General features: G+C 39.4%; 1 protein-coding gene across 1 annotated transcript in view; it reads left to right on the top strand.

Moving 5' to 3' along the window:
* LOC114650636 (T-lymphocyte activation antigen CD80) overlaps nucleotides 1-27,813 on the top strand; it is a 71,018-nt gene that overhangs the window by 23,605 nt on the left and 19,600 nt on the right. The window contains exons 4-5 of the mRNA XM_028800405.2: nucleotides 386-414; nucleotides 7,940-7,986. Of these exons, the coding sequence (XP_028656238.1) occupies nucleotides 386-414; nucleotides 7,940-7,986 (76 nt within the window). The remainder of the gene's footprint in view (nucleotides 1-385; nucleotides 415-7,939; nucleotides 7,987-27,813) is intronic.

Below are 27,813 nucleotides of genomic sequence, written 5' to 3' on the forward strand. Positions count from 1 at the left end.
GCCATCATAACAAATAAAAAGAAGTGGAAAAATCCCTGGCATCAGTTTCAGTACTTCTTCCAAAAAAAGGTTCTTCACTCCATGCTCAACAATTCCTGTTTAGCAAAGTCATAGCTTATGTAATTTTGCTGGTTTTCTTCAGTAAGCCAAATGTGATTAACTTCAATCTTTTGTTTAGTGCAAAATGGTGATGTTTTATGAAATACAAAGTAAAGAGGTAATGTTATGAAATTTATACAAGCAGAGTATTATTGTGCATAAGGCTGAGTCGGGGATTTCCCCAATGCTCTCTGCTGGGTTGGTGCCTGACTTCATTTTTACTCATATATTGCAATTATGACTGCCTTCGATTTTTAACTAACATTTGTTAACTCTTATATTTCAGATGATTTCCTCCTCATATAAGCCCTCCTGGTAAGTGTTATTTTATATTTAATGACTAATTCTAACTTTCCAAATGCAAACTGCTGTCCTCAAATGAAAAGCCATTTCAAATTGCTGAGGTGCATCACACATCTACATGACTCACCTCCGCAGGATATCGAGTCTCAGGTGGCTTTGTGGTGTGAGGCATTTCTATACATTGAGCTGTTTGTTAGTTTGTTTTGAGTTCATTTACATGGGAAAAGTGAAAAGAAACCTTCATGTCTCTAACTTATGCATTAAGAGAAACCTGCTAGGATCAGGTTTCAATGATGTGGCAAAGATTTTTAAAGTAATACAAATAAAAAAACAACAATAAAAGTACACTGGGGTGTATGTTATAAATGGCCTTGCCTTTAGACCTATATGTCTGACACTTTCTCAAAGTTTCTGCCTTCTGTTCAGGACTGTACATGCGAATTTAAGTAAGCCCCCCCCCCCCCCTCCCCTCAGCCCACAGCCGCTCTCTCGCATTCACTCAAAAAAAATTGGTACTGCAAGCAAACTATGATACTTAGCACGATGACAGAAGTCACAAAAAAAATGAAAAAAAACCTGATCTAAATCTGTGAAGTAGTCCTCGCATGAAAAGTGGACAGATAGACAAACGTTAGATTTTATACACATATATATATTAATATTATATATACCAGTAACAGCGCACTGCACGATAATGTGCAGTCAATACACTTGACTTGAGCATTCATAGTTTTCATACTCTCGCTGTACGTTTAGCATTCGTTTGCTCGGAGGTTGATGTGCTTGCTGCTTCCTGAGCAGCTCTTCTTTTCTCCACCCTATCAGCCCGCTTCTTCTCTTCTTTAGTCAGTGTCCTTTTGTGTTAAAACTGATTCAGTGTTTGTGTTGCAATTACTTATGTCGTTTTCTTTAATTTTTCACTTAAGCTGGCACTTAAATCTGCATCAAGAATGATTTAAGATATGGAGAGGTAGAGGAAGTGACGGCAAAGGTGGTAGGGATAAGAATGGCACCCGTACACGTGCCGCACAACCGCCCTGCTGGCTGCTGCCGAGAGTTGATTCTACAATAAAATAAAATAAAATTAATAACTTTTTCTAAGAGGTGATTTGTAAACCATTTCAGAGTAAGGGTTTACCTTTTATACATCCCCAACTCAGAAAAAGTTAGGATGGTATGGAAAATGCAAATAAAAACAGAAAGAAGTGATTTCACAATTCACTTTGACTCGTGAGTATCACAAACAGTATAAAGACAAGATACTGGGCAACTTCATTTTTTCAGAAATTTACATCCATTCTTGCAATTGAGAGCCTGCAAAAAATTTCAAAAAAAGTTGGAATAGTGCCATTTAGGTCCAATAATGTGCAAAATAAAGGAAAATAACAATATGCTTAGAAGCAGATGATGTTCAACAGGTGATAGCTATCAGGCTTTGGTATAAAAGCTTCATCCAAGAAAGGCCTAGTCCTTTAGGAGCAAAGATAGGCTGAGGAGCTCCATGTTTCCCACAAATGCATGAGAAAATCATTCAGAAGTTTCAAAACAATGTTTGTCAAAAAGAGATCAGGAGGAGTTTGGGTATTTCACCCTCAGCAGTGCATAATATAATTAAAAAATTTGTGATCTCCAATTCCTTCTGACGGCACTGCGTCAAGAACCATCCTTAATTGATAATTGATGTTACCATATGGGCTCAGGAAAACATTTGCAGACCTTTATCAAGTAATACAATATGTAGTCACAGGCACAAATGCCAGTTACTCTATTGTTCTGTGCAAAAAAGGAAGCTGTATGTTAACAATGTCCAGAAGTGCCGTTGACTTCTCTGGGTTCAGAGGTAACTGGGATAGACCATCACACAATGGCAAGTTGTGTTGCAGTAAGATGAATCAATATGTCAGGTCTTTTTTGAAAGGAATTCACAATGTGTCTTATGGACCAAAGAAGAATAAGACCATCCAGACTGTTGCCAGCTACAAGACTAGAAGCCAGCCTCTGTGATGGTATGGGGTTGTGTCAGTGCCCTGTGCAAAGGTAACTTTCACTTCTTTGAAGGCACCAGTAATGCCGAAAAGTACATATTGATTTTGGAGCAACATATGCTGCCTTTAAGACGACATCTCTTTCAAGGATGCCCATACATATTTAGCAAGACAATGCAAAACCACACTCTGCACACATTACAAAGTCATGGCTGCAAACGAAGAGGGTGCGGGTGCTTGACTGGTCTGCCTGCTGTCCTGACCTGTCCCCAACCGAGAATGCGTGACGCATTTTGAAATGTAAAATTCAGCATCAAAGACCCCGTACTGTTGCACACCTTAAGACTTGTTTGCAAAAAGTGTAAGACAAAATTACACCTGAAGCTCTCAACAAATTGGTGTCTTCAGTACCTAAATGTTTATTACGTTTTGTAAGAAGGAAAGGCAATATTAAAAAATGATAAATTCTTTAATGTCCAAACTTTTTGGAATAAGTTTCAAGTATCAAAATTGAAATTGGAAAAAAAAAAACAATACAATTTATTAGTTGTAACATGAAATAATAGGCTTTTATATTGATATCAGGTCAAAGATCATGTATTATTATTTACTAATCACTGCTTTCTGTTTTTATTTGTGTAGCAGCATTTGTCAAAGCTTTCCAAATATTTCGAAGTAGATCAAAAAGCAGCTACCAGAAATGCTTCAGTAGTTAGTATGAATCGACTACAAAATAAAAAAAAATCTCCACAGTTTAAAAAGGTTTGAAACAGTTTTAAAAGTTTAAATGAAATTCAAAACAAACCGTTCACACAAAAAAAGAAGAAAGTTGATAATGCGCACACAAAAATAGAAAACCGTCTTGTCTTTGATTTTCCATTTAAGGCTTAAGTGTCTAGATTACATTTCTTAAAGATTCTACATGTTATCACATACACTAAGACCTTACACACGTCATGCTAATATAACAGAAATGTCTGTGTCTTCACAACTTTTTATCTAACAGTTCATGTTTCTTTCTATCTGTCCACCTCCAATCTAAGATCATCCTGATGTCTCACAGAGATATAACTGAACATTAAGGAGGAGCATTCCATTAACTTGCTGGCTTATAGAGGTGAAACAGAATCTTCTGTTTATCTAGGTGAAAGCTGCATTCCGTTCAAATTAAGTAAAAACCTATGTGAATTTACCTTTAACATTAACGTAAAAGGGTTAGCTCTTACAATTTGCATTATCCAAATTTTTCCAAGTTGTGGTTGTACCTTCTAACAACTTTCTGGTGGGTTGGACATAAGCTGAATCTGTGACTTTAAAATGTATCTTTTTCCTCTGTAGAAAATATTGTAAAACTTTGGAGAGCTTGTTTTTCAAATCCATTCAGTTCTATTCCATTTCACATATTTACAGGCTGCAATGGTAAGTCAAAAAGTATCTGGAATATACTTACAAAAACGAAAGACGGAAAGAATACTTGAACAGAGTTTTTTGAAGGCCTATTAGGTACAGTAGCCCAGTGGTCACAAGCCTGTTTGCGAGAAGTACATTCAATATTTTTAGCAGTACAGGTATAGCAAACATAGACAAGTGACCTGATCATTCTTCCTCTCATCTCATCTCATCTACTCATGCAGCAGTTGTTGAAGTTTTCAGTCCATTTGTAGACAATTTGCTTAGGCAGAACTTTAGTGATGGACTTCTGCTTCTGATACACCTTCAAGAAATGGATAATAGCCTGCAACGCTTTTTTGGTTCACATTAAAAGGTAGTGGCCATGTTAACATTGTTATAACGCAACAACATTTAACCAGACCAGTCTGGACTTGAGTTGGAGCAACTTACATAAAGCGCACAAATGCATGTGCAACTACCACTGCAGCCAACTGTATAAAAAAAAGTTTAAAAATACTACAGATACTTTGAGTTACTCTGGTATAATAACGATATTTGCTCTTCACATCATGTCCAATGTATCCTGGTGTATATTTAATACTGGAACATTGAGGTGCTGAAAATAAGCCTTTATGACTGAAGAGTTCTGACATAAGGACTGTAATACAGAAGAATGCAGTTATGTTTGTAGCAAATCATATTACCGACTCAAAATCTCGTTTTACATTCACTGTACATATTTGGCTAACACCTTTATCCAAGGTGATATACATATGATATGATATGATGATATATGATATTATATATATTGTGAATTTCCCTTTGGGATTAATAAAGTATCTATCCATCTATCTATCTACAACATCTGAGGTACAATTGGTTACATTTCTTTTGGTTTTCCAATTAGAGTACAGGCAGTTGAAGTGACTTGTTCACGTTCTCACAGTGTCAGTAGTGGGATTCAACCCACACCTTCAGGGTTTGAAGCCTAAAAACTTAACCACTGCTTGCCTATTGTGCATTCCCTGTTTTTTTTTTTTAATATTCATTTATTTATTTATTTATTCATTCATCTAAGATCCCACTGTGCTTACTCCAGAGCAGCGGAGGACCATCTCAGTGGTCTAGAAAGCGGTCAGAAACCAACTCTGCACAGGGTGGCAGCTCACTGCATAAGTACTCATACACAAAACTGCATTCACTGACACAAAGTATCTATCTATCTATCTATCTATCAGACGGACAATTCTGAAATGTCAGCCAACCGGACCTCATGATTTTGTGGAAGGAAGGAAGCCAGGACACGTGTGAACGTGGGGTGAACCCTAAACACTGACATTGACAGGGAAGGAACTGTGGTAATGCGCGCAAATTCATGTTGAAGAAGCATTAAACTTGTTGCATTGACATTTATTGGGTTGTAAAGAAGTCCGGTTACCGTTTGTGTATTGAGGGCGCTACCGCGGGATCGTCTAGTAGCGGGTGAGCGCTCTGAGGCGCGGTGTGTCTGGACACACGTGGAGCCTGTACGAGCTCCACCGCACGTGATCATTTTTACACGCAGGTGTCCTCGCAGCCTGCCAGCGCAGGCGGTTTAAGGTGCGGCGTGCCTTAAAAGAAAAGCTGGCATTAGCCTACGTAAACAAGGTTGAGTCAGAGATGGGGATCTCATTTTGTAAAGAAATGATTTTACCTACTGGTGAGTCGGCAACGAGTGTGCTTCAGCTCAGCATAGCCGTTGGCCGTCCCTGGGGGTTTGGGGTTTAAATGTGCGCGACCCGCACGAGTTCCATTTTAAATACACAGTTGTTCGAGGCGTGGCGTGAACACGCTAGCGTCTACCTGGATAGGTGCGTGTGGTAGACGGGGTGGCAGATTGGCTGGACAATCTTGCCGGTTATATTTAAGGAGTTACCGGCCACAAGGGGTAAGTGGACCTAAAGGCGAGGTAGGAGTAAGCACTACTGAGCTATTGGAGAAGAAGTTGTGATTTTGGCGTCATTGTTTATATATATATATATATATATATATATATATATATATATATATATATATATATATATAGAGTGAGAGAGAGAGAGATAGATAGATAGATATAGAGATACAGTATAGAGAGTGAGTGAGTGAATGAGTTGATGAGTGTTATACTGTATATCTCCTAGTGATCATTTTGGTGGAGGTATATATACTTATTTGGTGCTGCGATGATTTTGGGTTTGGTGCAGTTGTTTTTGTATATACACACACACTTGTTTTTGTTCATGTGCATTTTTTTTTATTTCCTGTTGGAGGAGCTTCTTGAGCCAGAGATAAAAGAAGACAACCTTCATTATTGGAGTGTGTGTGTAGTTTTTGTAGGAGTTCACTGTTTTTGTAAATACACTATATTTTTCCTTTTTTTTTGTTTTTATTTATTTCTGAAGAAGTGTCAGTGCTGAAGCCCACCTGACACTACTGCATTTTTGGTTGTACAGCACTTTTGTAAATAAACTTGCACCATTCACCCTTCAAGTTTTGTCTGTGTCTCATCTCTCCTCTGATCCTGTTGGGTTCATAAACTATCAGATGTCCAGAGTGTAGGCTCGGGCCACTTCCCACTACACGGGATATCACAGGAACATGAACCCAGTCACCTAGAAATGTGACTGTAAATCGTAAATAATGATGATTATAATAATATTGAGTGGTATTTAGTTTTGTTCTTATTTGTCTTCATATTGAGGGCTAGATTGCAGCCGTACATCAGGATGCATTAGTTTATCCACTGAAGCACGCCATCTATTTAACCAACATCTTCTGACATTAAAACTGTTGCCAGTAAAGCACAACTTTCAAATGCTGCTTTTCCCTTTATGACTTTTGAAACTATCGCATACTGTCTGTTTGAACTACAGTATTAACAAAATATGATCGTTCATCTCCTCTGGATGATGAAAATTTAATTTCTTATATGTTTTGCAAAACAAAATTGTTCAGAAATGTTAAAAGTTTTGAAATATTTTCAGTTTTGGGCAAAGAGAAAGCATGTCCTTTGGAAAGTCTGTAAAGCAGATTTAATATTGTACTAATGAAAGGTACATATCTTTAACGATCCATAAAGACAGCAGCACAGATTAAATTAAATTAAAGCTGTCCCAATGTTCCTGTTCCATCTCTTTAAAACCATTTGTGGTTAAACACTTGGTTGTAAGATGATTTTGCAATTACAATGCAGTAAACATTAAAAGCCAAGTTTTTTTTAATAGCAACGGACAGACTGCCAAGTTTTTATGTACAGCCTGCAGAGTTTACTAGCCAACACACTCCAAAATTGTGAAATGTGTTGACCTATGCCATTTTCTCGTTGGATTATGGGAGCTGTAATTTCCTGTTTGAGGCCCACTGTTCTTAGCCCACAGTTTGGGCCGTGAGTGGGACAGTGCAATAGACAGAATTGAAAACATCTGGGTCTGCGGTGACGCATGACAAGCTCGAGGCGTGCAAGAGACATGCCACTTTAGGGTGGCTTGGACAGTCTATTAGTCACAAGTCACAACTGCTAAATTGACGTTGCACACGGGTAAGAGAATAAATTACTGGCCGGCTGTGTGAGGCAGAAGAACCATCTGAAAAAAGGATGTGGTGCTTTTGTAGACAATTGCCTCCCTTGTTTATGTCCTTGTGGTTTATTAAGGCATTGGTTTGTAGTCTTGCTTCCTTCAGAATAATACTACAGGATATAATCCTTTTTCATGACCACTTGTAAGCTTTAATTTTACAATTTGCCAGTGGCTTTTGTTGTAGGATCTGCTGTTTGACTGATGCAAAGTCAGTTAGGAAGCCATTACAGCTGCTGGAGAGCAAAATCGTAACACCTTAGTCAGCATCATGAGAACTAGAATTATCTTCTTGACCACCGCTTTCAATAAGGGAGAGCACTTCTCCCAAACCCCTCATCCGTTTTTTTTTTAAACTGCTGGGAGACAGACTGGAAGTCTAAATTATATCTTGAGATGTATTTTTGTTAAACTTTAATTTATCAATTTAATCCATTCAATTCTGGCATCATTAGGTGCAAAGCAGGAACCAACCTTGGACAGCATTACAGGACACACTCAGTTACACACTCACAGGCCAGTGTGTAGCCACCAATTAACCTAATCGTATCTTTGATTTTTTAGGTATGGAATTATATGGCTGTTAGTTTCCTGGCATGGTATGGCTGCAGGTAAGTTATCATAATGGGCTAATTTGGGGTTGGGGTAAATATAATGTCTCTCAAAGGCTTGACTGTATTATTGCTGGTATCTCTCTTCAGTCCATCATTTTTTTGAAATACTGATCTTGTTCAATTTTGCTGGCAGCTGGTGCTTATCCTGGCAGTACTGGGGAAAAAGGAAGGCACCAGTCAGTCCATTGTAGGGCTGATACACTTCATACCATGTAGCTGACAAACTCCAGATAATAATAAAAATAATAATAATAATGCATTTTATTTATATAGAAGCTTTTCCATGCTCAAAGTGCTTCACAGAAATTCAGAATGAACAACAAAGCAGTGGAAACAAATAATTGCAGATAAGATAAATGTAGGAAACACAATGTTTTGAAATGAAGTAAGACACAATAAACCAGAATAAAATACTAAATATGCAAAATACTACAAGAAAACCCTGAACAAATAACATTATTTGTGGTACAAACATAAATCTTCCTGGGCATCTGGAAAAAGAGGGTTGACTGTAGTATTATTATTATTATTATTAGTATGGGTCAGAAAATCACAGTAAGTTAAATGCCGTCGTAAACAACAGGTTTTAAGTTTTATTTTATTTCTGTCACCCATAGTGCACAGGTTAGTCTGGGGCACAAAAAGACTGGCAGAATCAATGGACGTTAGTTGGTGGACAGAAGCATAATGATGGAGGAGGTTGCCGATGTAGTCCAGTGCAATGCCATTTAAAGCTTTATAGGGTAGTAATAGAATTTTATATTCAATTCTGTAAGACACAGGGAGCCAGTGGAGGAGAAGCAGGATGGGTGTTATATGCTCGCTGTTGTTGGTTTTAGTAAGGACTCTTGCAGCAGAGTTTTGAATCAAGTGGAACTATGATATAAGATTTGAAGAAGCACCAGAAGGGAGTTACAGTCGATGTAATAACAGCATAAGAAAAGGAGAGGAATGAGCGAATATGGGGAATGTAACAGAGATAGAAATAGGAAAGTGCCTTAATGTGGTTTATGCGATTAGAATAAGGAAGAGGAATTTGGAGGGCCTACCTGCAGGACTGGATGCAGATTAACATCATACCCAGGGTGGAGGAATTGCAGAATAAAAAAAGGCAGAAATGAAAAATGACACCAAGATACCTTGCAGTAGAAGAAGGTCTGATGATATTGTCACCATGAGTGATTGAGAAAGAGCTCAGGTTCTTAAGCTGATGCGATTGCCCAGGTTGCCGGCAACTGGCATACTCAATCTCGAACCTGGGACATCAATAGTCATGACCAAGAATGGACTGGGCAATGAGAGCACACACACACACAGTGGGTGATGGTGGAAAAAGTGCTCAGTGCTTTTATTCCAAACAAAGTGTTCCAATCAAAATAAGTGCAATGCAATATCCATATTAAACAATTCGATAAATAACCTATAACAAAAACAGTATTACTTTGGGAGGTTAAAACAACATAAATAAATAATTAAAAAATAATTAAGCATTCAGGTTAAAACAGTGAGGATCTATCCATAAAAACTGTCCTGAGCCTTGGTGCATCTCTTTTAAAACTGTCATCTCCTCTGTTTACCATTTTTGGTCCCCTCAGTAACACTCAGACAGGCGCAGTCAGCTCTTTTCTACAGCTTGTGTTTCTGCCATCATCCCATGACCTTCTTCAGGAAACCCAATGGGCTCTGCTCCTTTCTCTTCCCACAATCCTTTGGCTTTCAGTAGGAAGCAGCTGGACCCTCCTGCTCCTCTGGATGTTCAGCAGGAGCAACGTTCGTGCCATCTAGAGCATCATTCCCAACCACCAACTTTCCTCATATGATGCTGTGGGTCGGCTCCTTGCTCGCTCTTCTATAACAGGGAGCCTCTTGAACCTGACACCGTCGATAACGTAACCGGATGAGCCGAGCTGATGAGGACAAAACACACCCAGCAAGGGGATTGTGAAAAGTGGAAGTGCTTTTATTACATAAAAAAAAACAAAAACAAGTGTTCAAATAATACAGTGCTCAGAAAATAGTTAATAAATAAATAATCCATAAAAACAACAAAGTGCTGGTGGAGGTTAAAATCTGAATAAATATATCCATTAAAACAAGGTTAAAATTCAAACAGGAATCTTCAAAATTGTCATCCCTGGTGCTTCCCTTTTAAAACTGACGCCTCTACTGCTTACCTCACTTAGACCTTGCAGCACAGAGAAACATCCACCAACAGGCGGACTTCCTTCAAAACTGGCCCGTGTCCCCACTGCCCAATCCATGGCATTCCATGGGTAGCCAGCAGACCCTCCTCCCATAGCCACCACTGCCAATCCTGCCTCCACACCAGGTGACAGGATCCTCCTGAGCATAACCATCACTCCTGCTTCTCACCAAGCACCGGCTCACTAACACTCCTGCCTTTCTCTCCATCCTTTAACTTCCACTCTTTTATTTTTTTCTGTTTCTCTTTCCTTCTCTTTTTTTCTTATGCTCCCCTTTATTGGCATGGTAGCTGTTGCAGGTGTAAACGCCTGATTGCCGCCCCAGGCTGATAATAAGGCAATCAGACTGCCCGTTAGTGCCAGCAAGGCAATGCACAGATGGCTGACCGCCTTGCATCAACCTGGAAATGGGGCATCTTTGGCAGAACGCTCGTACCTGCTCCCACTCCCCAGCTCGGACACGTTTATTATTTATTTATTAATTAAAACAGTCACTCTTTTTGAGCCACTGACCCGCTATACCACACCTCATTACTACAGCAGCAGCTCAGCCATGATCCTGTTTCTCTTTTCTTTCATATCATTTCTTCTTTTATCCTTCTGTGTGTCTCTCTTTTGATTTCCCCTGTTCTTTCTCACCTCAGACTCCTTTATACATAAGTGAGTGCAGGTGCCTTAACCCTAATCCTAACCCTAATTGCAAACTCCAGACCACTAACAAGAAAATCAGGCAAATTGCGCAAGTCGTCTGAACATCAACACCCCAGGGTTGCTTATCCACACTACAGCATGCACCTATGCCAGCTTGGAACCAGAGTGCACTTAAAAAAAAAATCCACACTGCCACAGACCCCTAACGTGCATCACCACAGCTGAGCTTTAGTGCCAATTACCATGACTTTCGGTTTTGTTGTAGTTTAATTTTAAGGAGTTTCATCCAGGTTTTAATTTCACTGAAGCAAGTTGTGAGCTGAGAAAAAGCTGATGAACTTTAATTTTTAACACTGAAAAGATCTGAGTATTGTCCGCAAGAAAAAAGAATGAATGAAATGGTCAAGGGGAAGCACATAGATACAGAACAACAGAGGGCTGAGGACAGAGCCTTGAGGAACTCTTTGTGTGGCTGGTGCAGATAATAAGAGTGCAAGTTGTGGCTCATCCTATTGTGTAGAACACTGTGTATAGTTCTGCACTTAGTTGTTGTGTTGATATTAAATCTCTCCTGCTTTCATAATAAATTTACATATGTGACTGAAGCGAACAGCACTGTACACAATTATACAAAAATGGAAACTTTACAGCTTTCTGTTCTTGTGTGTAAGCCACAAATCATCCTACAAATCATATAAGCATTTGTCCACATTTTTATAACACTAAAAAACTAGAACCAAAATGTCTTTCATTTTCATTGAAGTTTGTGCCTTAAAATATACAAATATGCACAAAGCATAAACATTAAAGCTGTCACACCAAACCTAAGCAGACTTTCACCATATTTTTTATCATCTTTCACTTTCAAATTAATATCTGGTCTTAACAGCATGTGGTCGCAGTCACACTCTCTCTACTCACTGACATTGACTCTTTTCATTTTGTACACGTCCACTAAAGGTTTGGATATGTCAGTCAGTCATTTTCTAACCATTTTCTAACCTGCTTAGTCCTGAACAGAGGGGTCTGCTGGAGCCTATCACAGCTAGCACAGGGCGCAAGGCAGGAACAAACCCTGGACAGGGCACCAGTCCATTGCAGGGCAAACACACACACACCCACACCAATCACACACTATGGCCAAATTTTGGATCGCCAATTCACCTAACCTGCACGTCTTTGGACTGTGGAAGGAAACTGGAGAAACCAGAGGAAACCCATACAGACATAGAGAGAACCAGCAAAACTCCAAGCAGGGGGGACTCGGGACACAACTCCTGGGGCCTCATGCATAACGCCGTGCGTAGAACTCACACTATAACATGACGTAAGCACAAAAGCGGAAATGTACTTATGCACAAAAAATCCAGATGCATAAATCTGTGCTTTCGCCAACTTCCACGTTCTGCCGCTACATAAATCCCAGTCAGTGTGGAAATTAACACACATGCACGTGCCTGCTGTCCCGCCCTAACTCCTCCCAGAATTATGCCTGTTTGAATATGCAAATCACTATAAATAGCCCTTAAGCCCAGCGTTCTGTGAAAAGGCAATGGCAAAAGTACGAGGAAAGATAGAAGAATTTCAGCGAATACCAAGTGGAGGCAAAGAAAAACATACTATTTGTTTGTTTAAACAGTTATATAAGCAACAAAAGGAAGTTGATTGAGTGACATAGCGTGTCGGAGAAACTCGAAAGCTCAAGTTCACAAAGTTGCACAGTGCCCGAAATAAAAAAGAAGTTGTCACATATCAAAGTCGGCGTGAAAAGGCGACTCGTAGCCCACCGTCTGAGTGTCATATGAAAGCTTATTAGGGTAAGGTGGAAAGAAAAAGGCATATAGTGTGAAAAAAGCACAAAATGTCAACTTTAATCTCGACATTTCCACTTTAATCTCATAGTTTATTTTGTCATTAACGTAGAACATCATAAACTTCATCTTAAAATCGTTTAATTTACTAGTTTATCAAATCCCATCATAACTAATGTAGCACGTTAAATGCTTTGTTTTGTATTTGATCTTCTATGTACTCTATGTGTGTGAATCACTACATGCTTCTTAAACGGGCTTTCTCTTCCTCCGACTGGACACAGAATCCATTACATTCATGATATTACAGCTCTCTGAATAATTAAAATACTAAGATGTATACTTGATATCATTTTCATGATGATATGAGTTAAAGCATGTTATTAAACATGGGAACACGGTGGCGGCGTTATGCATTTAAACAAGATAAATGTGCTCGATAGATGATTTTAAGTTGAATAGTTGAATGCTTTGTGCATATGGAGCTCGAGTGAATTCCGTGTGTGGCTACCTTCCACTCCTTTCTGATCAATATTTCTTCCGGAATAGAGGTAGGTGGGAGGTGAGGAAAATTGGGCAGATATTGTTTAGCAAAGTTTCTAATTTGGTAGTAGTGGAAGAATTGTGTTGATGGAAAGTTAATTTTGGACTATAATTGTTTGTAGGATGCAAAGATGTTATCTATGTACAACCCCCTAATTGATTTAATCCTATATGTTTTCCAAACATTAAAAACTTCATACATTTGAGAGGGTGGAAAAAGGTGGTTATCGTGCAGAGGTGCCACAGATAAAAGCGTCTCTGTCTTGAAGTGCTTCCTACATTGGTTCCATATTCTCACTAAATGAAGGACAACTGGGTTGTTAGTACTGTATATTGACGATACCTCGTATTTACTGGGGTACAAAGCAAAGAATATAAAGAAGTACTGCAGGATTTTGTTTCTATTGCAGACCAAGCTTGCTAATTTTATATTATTACTTTTCATGTGTATATGCTATTTTTGTTGATTTAATATGTGTTTTTTATAATTGTGCACTATAGCTTTAATTGTATTTATATTCCTTGCTCTTTGTGGGTGAAGCTCCAGGAGGCAGGATCACCCTGACATGACAACTCCTGAGCTCCCTTAGCCGGCTATTTAAATTAGTTGTGAGGGCTCAGGAGTTGGGAATCATTCATTTGAGTTTTCTGAAAGTGCTGTTATTTCTTGTTGGAGTTTCTGTTTTTTTTATTATATCTAGCTTTGTTTTAAAAATTCAGATTTTTGGTTATCATATTAGGACTTGTTTTCTTTGGATTGCCTTTTAGGCTGCTCCATTGTACCTCTTTTTGTTCTGTTGAGCTTTTGTGTGTAGTTTGACATTTTCGTTAATAAAGCTTTCATATATAAAGATTCTTTGTTTGCCCTTTTTATAACAAACTGAGGCTGTACAGTCATCACTCTTCTTGTGGGGCTTTTGGCATATTTTTATATATTTTTAGTTGTTTTGCCAGCTTTCTGTTTTTGGCCCTAATCTTGTTGAAACCTGCAGGTTGCCTCAGGGGCCTGGCTGGGTTAAAGTGGGGCTCTACTGGACAGACCAGTGATGATCCTGACCTATTTGAATAGCAGTTCTTGGAGGCTTGAAATATTCTTTATAAAGGTATGATGAAAGATTTGTCATCCACAGCTCAAATTAGGGCACAATGGGTGACCTTTTAAATCACTGCATTTACCCGCAGATCACGACCCTGGGGGACACACCTCTTAGTTATAGGAAAAGTTACCTAGACAATGCAATACAACATGGTGGCCAAAAAGTAAAGAAAATTCTAAGTATAAAACAAGTACAAAAAGGCCAAAATTGTGAAACAGAGACCCCCCAAAGCAAGATTATGACACAAATTACATCATAAAAAAATTAATTGAAGATAACTGAATTTTAGGCAAGTTGAACTCAGAATTCTAACAACTTCTTTAAAGTATCTCAGACCAAATTTGGCTTCTTGGTCATGTCAGCAACACCCTAAGAATACCTGAGGTGATTAGAATGTGTGATATATGGCCGGCCGTTCATCCCAGCCAATACCCCCAGGCCACCAAGTGGAGCTCTCCCTGCAGCATGGAGGTGCCTCAAATACCAGCAGGGAATCACGGACAGTGGAGTTTCCCTTTACAGCCCTGCTGGATACCTTGGGGGCCAACAGAGGATGCTGCAGGGAGGCCCAGAGACTCATACGTGCACTATAACCCGGAAGTACGTCTTAGTCACAGCAACAGAAGGAATTACATACTTCCGGGATGAAAAGAAGACTTTTTGATCTGACCCGGAAGTGCAAGGAAGTCACATCGACTGCGGGTTCAGAAGCACTTCCGGGTCACTGACTATAAAAGACTGTGGGAGATACCAGACGATGAGCTGAGCTGGGTGGAAGGGTGGCAACGCATCTGGGAGAGTGGAGGATTATTGATTATTGTGATTGTGTATTGTTTAGTATTGGTTTATTGTTTATTGAAGTATAGTGGAGGTGCTTTGTGCACTGTATTATTATAATAAATATTATTATTGGACTTTTACCTGGTGTCTGGCGTGGTGTCCGAGGGTTCAGGGAAGCAAGAGCGCCCCCTATCTGTCACAAATGGTATTGCTGCTTTGCCATGGGCACTAGGAACTGCCTTCAAGCTGATGAACTGGTTGCCAGATTTTTCCCATTATGAGCAAGAACTCTCAAGCAGAAAACTCTTGTTCAATGATTACATCAAATGTTAAGTAACATATTTGCATGTATACCCACACAGTAGATACAGAATTACTTTTTTGAACTCTTCAGTTTTTTTTTCTCTGCACTGGGCACTCATTTCTCAGATATTTGCCTATATTAAGTACTTCATTACACATGGAAATTACAAAGTCAAGTTAATCACTTTTAATAATTAACCCTTACTGTATTTTCCATAGATATGTAGTGCAGAAAGCATAGCAAATTAAAGCAAGCACTGCCACAAAAGACACACAGAGAAATAAACCTTTGGGTAAAGGCTAGGCGTGTGCACAATGACACATGCAGTAACTAATGAGGATTCACCCCAACACTGCAGACTTCCTGGGGCATTGCCAGGTGGGCACAGGTCCCATGCACTGCATGTAATGATGGAGCCAATCATGTCATGATATTATACAGATGATTACAGGAATTTTCAGAACAAAACATGATGGAAAGAAAACAGTAAACAGGATTAAAAAGCTGAAAAGTGCACATGGACAGTATGGAAGTGTATCACCAAAACTGGAACAAGTCTTGTTTTTATTTGGTTCCTGGTCGCTAAAGGAAAAGTATACCGCTTTCTGTAGCAGGGTGATGGACTGTAATTCTCTCAAATAAAGATAAAAAAAAAAAATCCAGATGGATGCTTGGACTGTCATTCAGCATGCATACCCAAGAACTTCCACAAGTCCTCTTTTCTGAGATCCAAACTATAGCAAAAATAAAATGACATGTTAGCTACTTAAATTAGGCCTTGCTATACCAAACTTCAACATGTGAATCAAAACTTCCAATAACAAATGTCACTAAAACACTTATTTCTGTCACTTTCTTGCCAGGAAATAATCCATATGTTAAAAAATCCAAACTGATTGTTTTTACAGCACGGTGGTGCAGTGGTTGCGCTGCTGTCTCGCCGTTAGGAGACCCAGGTTCACTTCTCGGGTCCTCCTTGCATGGAGTTTGCATGTTCTCCCTGTGTCTGCGTGGGTTTCCTCCGGGTACTCCGGTTTCCTCTCACAGTCCAAAGACATGCAGGTTAGGTGCATTGACAATTCTAAATTGTCCCTAGTGTGTGCTTGGTGTGTGTGTGTGCCCTGCGGTGGGCTGGCGCCCTGCCTGGGGTTTGTTTCCTGCCTTGCGCCCTGTGTTGGCTAGGATTGGCTCCAGCAGACCCCCGTGACCCTGTAGTTAGGATATAGCGGGTTGGATAATGGATGGATGGATGGATGATTGTTTTTACTTTTGGTTCATTCACTGGGACCTGCTAGGCAAACATCATAGCTTGGGCACATACTGTAAATAGAGTTTACGATCAGCACACCACTTCCTTTAATGTGAGTAGCATGCTGGGAAACTCTTTAAACATTCCTTTGATAGGAGATGAGCACCTCTTTATATTGCCTGATGTACTCTTTTGAAATGTGGCATGGGAGACGAAATTTATAGTGATATGACTGTACATTCTTTACTCTGTTCTCTGTTTATAGCAATGACTCAGTTCTTGTCACATAAAAATTCCCCTTTGTAACTCTGTTAGTTTCTAATATTGTGTGACTAGCAACTTCTTGATGCCAATGCTTAATAAACAATGACATCATTATTTCATACGATATATTGTATCTGCAGTACATGTACTGATAACTACAGCATGTGACTTAAGAAGAACTTTGTTTTTCCACTATGATCACTATGATATTCTATGATGTGTTCTATGTTGGTTGGACATTCAAGTAAGAATTTCACTCTACTCTGTACATGTGACAATACTACTACTACTACTACTACTACTACTACTACTACTACTACTACTACTACTACTACTACTACAACATGATGCAGGCCTCATCTTGTAAATAAAGGACACGTTCATCTATTTAGTAATATGCAGACATATAATAAATACAGACACCAGAGTTTATGTTTCGTTCCTCAAGACAAAGTCACAGCTGGTTTTCTTTAAGTTCAGTTCTTCTGCTAGTGACTCTAATGACCTACAGTACCTCTAATTGAGTTCCACACAGCACAGCATATTGATCATTAAATGAGAATGTCCATGAGGTAAACTGTCATATTGTTTGTAAATTAGAACCATTTTAGGGAGGAAGGCAGCCAGATGAAGCAGAGACACTGTTAGGTATACAATACAATACAATGCAATTTATTTTTTGTATAACACACTTCACTGAGTGTAGGTGAAGAGCACTGTGAACAATTAAAATACAAGTGTAGATTATACTAATTACGAAATGCAGACCTGGTACACACAAATACAGATTTGTTAAAACACACAGAGAACAAGGTAGAAACTAATTAAACATAAATGGAAGCCAACAATATCTGTGCATTAATTGTTGAACTATAGCCAGTTCACAATGGTGGAGATTAAAATTGTAAAAAAGAAAGTCAAAAATAAAGTCGCAGACCTGGAGACGTTGGCCAGCTGGCTGCCAACCTATTCCTGAGTTTTCTATTGTGGAGTCTGCGCTGGCCTTCCAATCTAATGAGAGAATCCTTCCCTCTATTGATTCCAATGCCCCTTTATAAGAAATGACTGCAGGACAGCAGCCCGCAAGTAGAACACTGGCACCAACTGCTACATCCAGATACTGCAAGAAGAAACAGAATAGAGGAGGGTTAGTAATGGTTTAAAAATATGGTGATTCTTATATTTCTGTATACATGACTAACAAACAGAAATGCAGTACGCACAACTAATCAGCAGCTCTAGTCAAGGTATGCTTGACTAAAGAAGTGAGCCTCCAGCCTGGATTTAAAAGCTGAGACTGAAGGGGCATCTCTTATAGCAGCAGGCAGATTATTGCACAATTTCAAGGCCCCGTAATGAAAAGCTTGCCCTCTCACTGTTATTTTATTAATTATTGTAATCTTAATTAGGCCAGCATCTTGAGATCTCTCTGGTTTGATAATCTCATTACAATAATAAGTATGCACGGTCTTGGCCATTTAAGGTATGGTAAGGTTAGAACACGACTAAGTCTTTAGAAGCTTGAGTAACTACTAGCGAGTACAATTCTGTCTGGTAGGAGAAACTGTTTCCCTATATTAATATTCAACTTAATGACAAAATGGATTTCAAGTGTCTGAGCTCTATTTATTGCTCAATTAAGCTGAACAATAAAGGTAGTATCATATTTATTTTCATGTCTCATCATAATGCTCTATCTGTTACATTTAATATTTAAACATCTCATTAGTACAGCCGCCTATCTTCCCCTCACACAGGATCTGACAGTTGATTACCAGCAGCAGGTAAGTTCTATCATTTGTCTTCTCATCAGCAGAAAACAATTGCCTCCCAGTGCTGACTGCCTGATTGTTGAAAACCCATAGATATCTCAGTTTTACCCTCTCCCCAAAATCCACAAGCTGGATAGTCCTGGACACTCTATTGTTTCTGCATGCAACTGTCCAACTACTTATATTTCAGCTTTCCTTGAAAGTCTTATGAGACCACTGATTGAAGGTATCCCTTCAGACTTAAAAGATACTAAACCGTGCACTCCATTTGTTTGATAGCTTTAAGTTTCATGGTCTTGACTGCTTTATCCTTATCATGGACATCATCTTTTTGTACATAGTCATTACTCACAACGAAGGTCTTATTACCCTCAGACAGGCACTCAATAGACTTCCAGTCCAGAATCCTCCAACTAGCACACTCATGAGACTGGCAGAACTGGTTCTTCACTTCAATACATTCTACTTTGATAACAACTTTGGGACAATAGAATTTCAGTGGATACTAGAAAGATACCTGGCTATGCCAACAACTTTGTTGACTAGGTGGGAGAGTGTTTCTTCCTACCTAGGCTTTGTACCAGACCTGTACAATAGATATTTCAACAATTGTGTTGGAGTTGCCTCTTGCTCCAGAAGCCAGATACAGGAATTCATTCATTATTTCACTAGTTTCCAACTTTCTCTCTGGTTTACAGTCAATGTTTCCACCACAACTCTACTATTTTCAGATATTAGTCTTTCTATAAGCTTTCCAGGACTTAAAACATCTGTCTATCACAAGCCAACTGACGTCAAACAATCAACTTCTCTACATCTACTTCCATCCTGGGCATGCTATAAACGCTCTACATTTTTCTTGTTTTCTTAGACTCTGCCACATCCTTAGTGATGAGGTTGACTTCTATAATGAAGCACTCAAAATGAGGAATTTCTTTATAGACAGACGTGTACATCTGACAAATATGCAAGCAACACGCCGCCACCTTCTAGCATCATGATTTTACAAGAATGCTTTTAAAATACATACTTGAGCATGGGAAAGTGCATTATTATAACTGAAATATGGAATTCAAACTTGAATTTTCATAATATTTCAACATATATATGTACATGGACTGGGTTCAGTGGGTGCGTTAGGCCAGTTCCTGCAGCAATATATATTGTGAGGTTTCTGAACTCTTTTGGGATCCCCCCAACGGGACGACACGCCAAAGTGCATCCCGAAGTTTGAATGCCGCGTCTGTGGAAGATTTCTTGACTGTTGTTGGGGCAACTGCAGGTTGATAGTGCTGCAGTGGAGCGCCGCAGAAGCAAATCCGAGCCACCCGCGGTTGCGCTATAAGCACCTGTTGTCAGTGGGTGATGCAAGGTACATTATAAATGCAAGGAACAGTATTACTTGGCCACTATCCTGCCTGACAGATATGTCCGTGTATAGGAGAGTGGTAGATCCCGCTACAATAAATAACCGTGCTGTTCCTGTTTCAAGCTGAATAAAGCTGGTTTTGCTAAAGTACTGAGACTAAGCCTCGTGTTTTGGGGTGCAAGACAGGGACTTACGCATCACAATATGTTTATATATAATTCATTTGTATATACATAAAAACATGTTATAAAGCATTTTTAACAGAACATCAAATTACTTTGATAAGTATCAACTTTAGTAATATTTATTTGTCACCCTGAAACATATAAAGATGAAACTGGCAAATATCCTGGTTTTAACCTGATTATTTAAAGCTACAAAATGTAAAAGGTGATTGGTTGGTTGAATAGGATACACACAGTATGTCACTCCTGCTTAGACAAACAGTGATAGAGACCTTTGTAGTGCCTGGAAGCATCAGATGTCATTTACCTCAAGTAATTTCATAATCTCACTTTCTTGTCTTTCTTGTGTTATACTTTGTTGCTCCTTCATTACAGTTTTATCTAATCACATACACACAATATTTAGAATACTACTCCCTTTTCCCAGAACTATATACAGAAAGCACATATACACAATATGAAATGCCGTTTTCCCAAAATCTTAAACAAAAAAGGAAAAACTAAAAAAAAAAAAATGCACATAACCAAATGATTTATCCAAAATCACAAACACACACACAACCTAGTTCACAGTAAGCACTAATTGGACATTGTGTTGCAAAAAGAAAGTAATGCTTCAAAATGAAATATTCTTTGGAAATAAAGGATACTACAGATAGTGCCACAACAGGATAATCTCTATTTTTTGCAAAACTCCACATATAATTATGTTTGTGCAGTAATGTGAGATGAAAAATAAAATTGTTATAGTAAATACTGTTCATAATACCATACACATAATAGTAATAATAATTCGTTACATTTCTATAGCACATTTTGCACTACTTAAAGTGCTTTACACAGACAGAGTGCAACCACTTTGTTACACCTGTCTGAATGTTGCGACAGCAGCCATTATTGAGTCAGTACACTCACCAGACATTAGCTATTAGGTGGTAAAGGAAGACCAGCAGGATAGTTAGCCAATTAGAGACTGAGATGATTAGGGGGCCAGAGTGGATTTGTTCCGTGATGGGCAATGTAACCAGGACATCAAGATAAAAATTACACTTTTTTCAAAAAATGCCCAGGGATCTTTAATGACAACAGAGATTCAGGACCTCGGTTTCATGCTTCGTCTGAAGGACAACACCATATTTAGAGCACAGTGTCCCTGTCACTGCACTGGGGCATTGGGATTCACACACAGACCACGGGTTAAGTGACACCTGCTTGACTCACCAACACCTCTTCCAGCAGCCCCCCTTGCTTTTCCTAGATCAGCTCCCATTCAAGTACTGGGTGGGCCCACGGCCCACCCATGCTTCGCTTCAGGTGGATGGCCTGTTTTGAAGTGCAGGTGGTATGGCATACCAAGAAAATAAACACAAAAACCTGCATCATGCCTGTGTTGTGTAGCATACAATACAGTACAGAATGATCGTTGAAAAACAGGAGAGAGGCAAACAGAAACTATGAGCATTATCCTGCCTATCATGATTCTAGGTACGGAGTAACGGCTGAAATTGAAATTGAAATTCGTCCTTGTCTTCTGCATCTTTCCCTTACTCCCCTCCTTGATGTTCTTTCTTGTTGCATTGTTTACCTACCTGTGATTCATATAGGGAACAGAGTAAGCAAGTTGGGTTCACTGTGCTTGTATAGGTGATGTGTTTTTTGGCGCATTGGCACACTGTTTTGAGTTTTTGATTTATGACTGAGATGTTTCTATTGTTGTTGTTAGAGGTTTATGGCCAGAAGTGCTTCCTCGTTAATATTCCAAAGTGTTAGTAAAATCTACCTTAATTAATAAATGAAATTGCAAGCATCATTGCCTGAAAAATACAATCTAGCCCTGAATTGGATTTGTCAGCTTTGAGATTGTTATATTTTATTATTTGATATTTATGTAATCTACATGTAAAATATATACTCCATGGTCACTACATGATGACCAGGATGGGCCCTGACTCCTAACAATCTAGTAATGGATGTGAATTGTTATCACATATTAATTTGCTGTGTATTGCTGGGTAACTTCCAATTAAATACCAGGCTAATGTTTTGTTTTTTTTAAAGTTTGGAAAACCTATAGATAACTAGAGAAGAGCAATGTCAACCTGAACATCCCTGATTAATACTTAACATACAAAGCATTGTACCTTTAAGCCCATATGTAAGTGGTGATGCAAACTTCGTACACCAACAGAGGGCAACCCAATATGAATACTGTCCTACAAATACAGTAGCTGTGTCATGTGCTATAGGGTTCATAGAGTGATGAGTAGTAGTGGTGGGCCATATATGTTTGGTTCTTTCCACGAAAATGGGTTGCATGACAGACTTGAATGACTGATTACATTTGGCGGTGCCAAAGGGTATATTGCATAGGAATGTACAACTGGTCTACCAGTAGTGGGATACATTCGGCCAATCGCTAATCATTGCCAAAACTGTGGTCAAAAGACCGTGCTTACAGACAGGGACCATCACTGAAGACCGAGCTTACAGATATGGACCATCACCGTGTGTCACACACATTGTGACAGCAAAAGTTGTTGCAGTTAATGCAGGACCACAAGAAGAAATTTGTTTTGTCTTGGTAGAGTAATATATTGCTCTACTTTTCCCTATTGTATTATTAATAAGTAGCCTTTGTCAGAATGCCTAATCTCACAGACTTACCACTGTTTATAAGGTATTATTGTATATAACTTATCCCCACCTTCCCTTCTATATCTATAGGCAATTAGGTGTAGTAAAAAGACAAGCAGGAGTTAAGTTACACATAAAATAATGTATATCGATAATAGTCATAAATAATAACAATATGCAAAATACATTTGAATATTGGCAACCATACAACCTGATTAAATGGTGATGTGTAGTTCAGGCAGCACACAGACTTGTTAGTTACTTAAAAATGTTTCTAGTTAAGGCATCATTCATCTTTCTTCAGAACAGGCTGCATTGCCTGCCTCAACATGGCTGCCAGGTTGTGCTCTCCATTGTGTTGTCTTCTTCAGTTCATGGTGTGATGGTCTTCATCAGTTTGGTAAGAGAGATACTTCTTCATCATATGTTGGTTAGTAAGAGAGAGATTGTGTGGTTAAACACATACATTTATAGATGTTCTGTCCAACCCCTACAGCCAATAGGGCGTCGTAGTACTTAAAGGCCTCTGAGACAAGCCAATTCCAAACAAGCATACCTCAGACCAATGGGGAAATAGAACATCTTAATACCTGCCATCCCCCAAAACCATTTGTTGAGCTAAAGTTTGCCAGTTAGGCAACCTGGCTTCCTTGCGGGGGGGGTGGGGTGGGGTGGGGGGGGTGTTGAAAGACTCTAGCAGAGAAACACCTGTGTCAAGCACCCCCTTGCCTCAACTCTGTCGTAAAATTTAAAGAGACTCTGTCCTAAGGGGGGGGGGGCAGGGGGACAAACACAAATGCCTCTCACCAAAGTAACACTAAATTACATTGCTTTGCCTAAATTACAAATAAAGACATACAAAATATTCATCAAGTTATATGCAAAATCTTACATCACAACAACATTCATAACAGAAAACTCAGAAGAGAACCTCATGCAGTGAATATCTGAAATAGAGTACTGTGGAACAGGCCCTTGCTAACAGACATTCACAAAGCTGCACGGTTACAATGGGCACGGAGCCACAAACACTGGACTTCTGAAGCCTGGAAATTTATTATTTGGTTTGATTGGTTGCATTTCTGCTTGTGCTTGAATGATGCGAGGCAACGGGTACATCGTAAACCGCATGAATCCTTCCATGAGGATTGTGTGCAAAGTTCTATTCACGCAGGGCTCAGCTCTCTGATGCTCTAGGGGTGTTTCAGTTATAAGCAAATGGGTCCTATGGTTGAGGTGATTGTGCACTTGAAGCAGAAGGCTACATTGGGCTTATGGACAACCATGTGTTACCTTTTCTGTTGCATGCACAGGTCTGAAACTGTGCATGGTTGGAATAAAGAACATTCTAAACCATTCTTGCATTTCGAGTGCCTTGCAAATTCCCTAGATTTCAATCCCATAGAAAATCTATGGGACTACTCGAAGTAACAAGTGAAACACCACCAGAGCCAATCCAACGAATCTGGTCAAACTACGGTATTTGGTGCTGGAAGAGTGGATGAAAATGGATGTCACCTACATCTGTAAACTGGTGGCATCCATGCCAGATAGAATTGCAGCTGTTCTTCTGTCTCACAGAGGAGTTATGCACTATTTGGCAAGATTTAACTAGTGGTGACTAAATTTATGTTTGGTAAGCTTATTTTTCATTTTTCTATGAAGGGGATATATTTCAACCCCAAAATAGATTCTCCAAGTTTCTTGAGAATCTTCATTTGTACAATATTTCAGCCCTTAGAAATTTCTTATTTAATTAACTAATTCTGAAGTTACACTGTGCACATTGCTGGAATACAGAGTATTGACAGCTGTAAATTGGGACTTTACATTTATCATTAATCACAGGAGTTCTATTTTAAACAAACACAAGATGACCAATCAGATGCTCACTTATTGTAAATCTAAAGCCCATGTCAACACAAGTGCTGGCAGGACAGCTTACTTTAGTGTTGTGGGCACATTAAAATTTCAGACCTCAGAAAATACAGCCCTAGCTCTAGCGTAAAATGTGTCCTTCCGACACACAAAGCAGCCATCTTCTTCAGTTAAAAATAGTTTATTCTTTTTTTTTGTAAATTATATACAACTGTCAATGACATTCATTTTTTATTTTACGTTTTTGGTCAGGGGTTTTTCTCAATAGTGTGTTCTCACCCATGCCCTATTATCATAGCATATCTGAGTTGAGTAGCTGTGTATGGCCTCGTCACACTTCTGCAGAGCTGCTCTATGCCTGATCAGTTTTACTGTGGGTGAAGGATATGGGTGTGAAGCCTAATGCCTGCATCACAGCAGGGAACTTGAAAATGTAAAAAGAAAGTTCAATTTCACAGATGAATCATTGTAAGTCAACCAACCAATCATAGAAACCCACCTCCTTTTCCTGTCCTGTATTGGCTCCTGGAAAATCAGGTCATCCTGTACATAACTATTACAACATCTTTCTGAAACCACAACTGATAAGAAACACAAGCTGCAACAACCATGTTTTTTTTTGCCAGTCAATTTAAGTGTATAATTTTAAAAACAAAGAGCATTTTAATGGAAAGAAGGTCAGTGGTGCACCATCAAAGGGGAAAGAAGGACAAGCATAGTGGAGTGCTTGCGAAAACAAAAATACTTCACACTGTATAACTCCCCCGGGTGACGACTTAATGGTTGCCTTCCATTGTAGTCTACTGGTAGTTGCTTATTTTTTCAATTTTTAATAATTTATTAAGTCCTCCTACTGTCCACCCATATTTAAATTCTCTTGTGCACAGTTTCTCATTGCAAGAGCAGGAATCAGGGACCAGGGACAAACCACGGATGAGGCTTAGTCACTGACAGGCCTAACACAAATGTGTTTAGAACATGGGTCGCCAACTCCGGTCCTGGAGGACCACCATGGCTGCAGGTTTTCATTCTAACCCTTTTCTTAATGAGTGATCTGTTTCTGCTGCTAATTAACTTCTGTTGAACTAATTTTAATTGACTTGTTCTTGAAGACTCAGACCCCTTAATTGTTTCTTTTTCCTTAATTATCAGCCAAACAAAAATGAGCGAAAACAACTGGTGTCCAAAGTACAATATCTGAAAATAAAGAAAGATGAAGGTCTCAGGAATGATCAATCATTTTAACAGTGCTCTTAGTAAGAGAAAATCAACAATTTTGGAAATGTCTGCTATTGCACCAGGAGAGCAGCAACAAGCCATGAAATTAAAGAATGAGTTTAATTAACAAGAATTGGCACCTCATTAAGCAGCTGATTGGAGTGAAACTGGTTGGCGTTTGGTACCCTGACTTAGTTGGTCTTCTGTTAGCTCACTCACTTCACATTTCATTTCTGTTTGGGTGCCATTTAAGGAAAGAAATGAAGCAATTCAGAGGAACGATGAAGAAATTCAGGAGAGCAAATCTTAAGAAAGCAATTCAATTAAAATGAATTTACAAGAAGTTAATTAGCAGCACAAGCATAAAAAAAAAGGGTTTGAATGAAAACCTGCAGTTTAGAATGTGGAAGGAAAAGCCCACACATGGCAAGAACATGTAAAACGCCACACTGGCAGTGCTTATGCTGGAATTTAAACCTGGGATTTTGGGTCTAAAAGACAGTAGCACTATTCATTAAGTTCACATGTAATTTAATTAAATTATTTCTTGTATTATACATGAAGTATTGCAATCGACTGGCGCCCTGTCGAGGGTTTGTTCCTGCCTTGAGCCCTATGCTAGCTGAGATAGGCTCCAGCATTTCCCATGACCCTGCTGAGGACTACATGGGCTAGAAAATGAGGGAAAATTAATTCAAGTATTTATCTGTGGGTACTTGAAACTGTAAATTTCAATTTCATGAATGGCATGTATCGACTGTGCTATAAATGTCACTGTTTTTTATTGCTAAGGCTATGTGAGGATCCTTCAGTGGTTAATGCAGTGAAGCATCTTTTTCTAAATTTAAAAAATATCATTCCTGTTCTTGAGGTTTAAAATGGCTTTCAATGGATCACCAGTACAAATGTGAACACAAAAGTCTTGAAGCTTAATAAATACATCTATTTTCAAGCAAAGAGTGTTATTGGGTATTGATCTGCATCTTGAGCTTACACTCCATATTGTAAAATAGTGTATATATGTTGTGTAATAAGCTGCCCGGACACAGACAGACGGACACCATATTCAAGTCCAATAAAGTGCACAACCCCAGTGCCTCCAGCACCAATCTCCCCCAAAGTCCAGGCTCTCACCCTCTCTGCCTGCTCGTCAGGCCGCCTCCTCTCTCCTGCCTCCAAAACCTTGTCCACTCCTCACCCAACTCCAGTCCTTCTTTGCAGGGAGGCGGCCCCTTTTATAATTACCCGGATGGGCTCCAGGTGATTCCCGACACTCCTAAGACACTCCCCTGTGTGGCGGAAGTGCCGGCTATACTCCCGGAAGCCCTCCGGGTGTTCCCTGTCTTCTTTCCCCCAGCACTTCCTGGTGTGGCGGAAGTGTTGGGGTTCCGGGTCCTTCAGGCATGGGGGCGCCCCCTGGCGGAGACCACGGGCCCCTACAGGGTTGGGCTTCCAAGCCCTGCACCCGTGGCCCTCAAAGGAACCAGGGCGGCCTCCCCCTCGTGGTCCGAAGGAGGAATGAGCCCTCCTCCTGTCCTCCTGGGCGTCCCGGCTGGGCACCACCCCCAGCCGCGTGCCACAGTTGTTTTAAGGAAGAAAAACAAAATGCAAAACATTTTTATCAGATTCTGACCTTTTTAAAGGAGACTATGCACTTTACCTCTATGTTCATTTCTCTATGGTAACCTTTCGGCCCCATGGTGTGCTATCCTGTAAGGTTCCTAACCTTTTTTCTGAGGTGGCACACTGTTTTTAACTAAAAACATCCCAAGACACAGCACAGTTCTACTAACCACAAACATATTGTATCCCACACACCACAAACATATTGTATCCCACACACCACAAACATATTGTATCCCACA

The sequence above is a fragment of the Erpetoichthys calabaricus genome, chromosome 4 (genome assembly GCF_900747795.2).
Source record: "Erpetoichthys calabaricus chromosome 4, fErpCal1.3, whole genome shotgun sequence".
Taxonomy (NCBI): domain Eukaryota; kingdom Metazoa; phylum Chordata; class Cladistia; order Polypteriformes; family Polypteridae; genus Erpetoichthys; species Erpetoichthys calabaricus.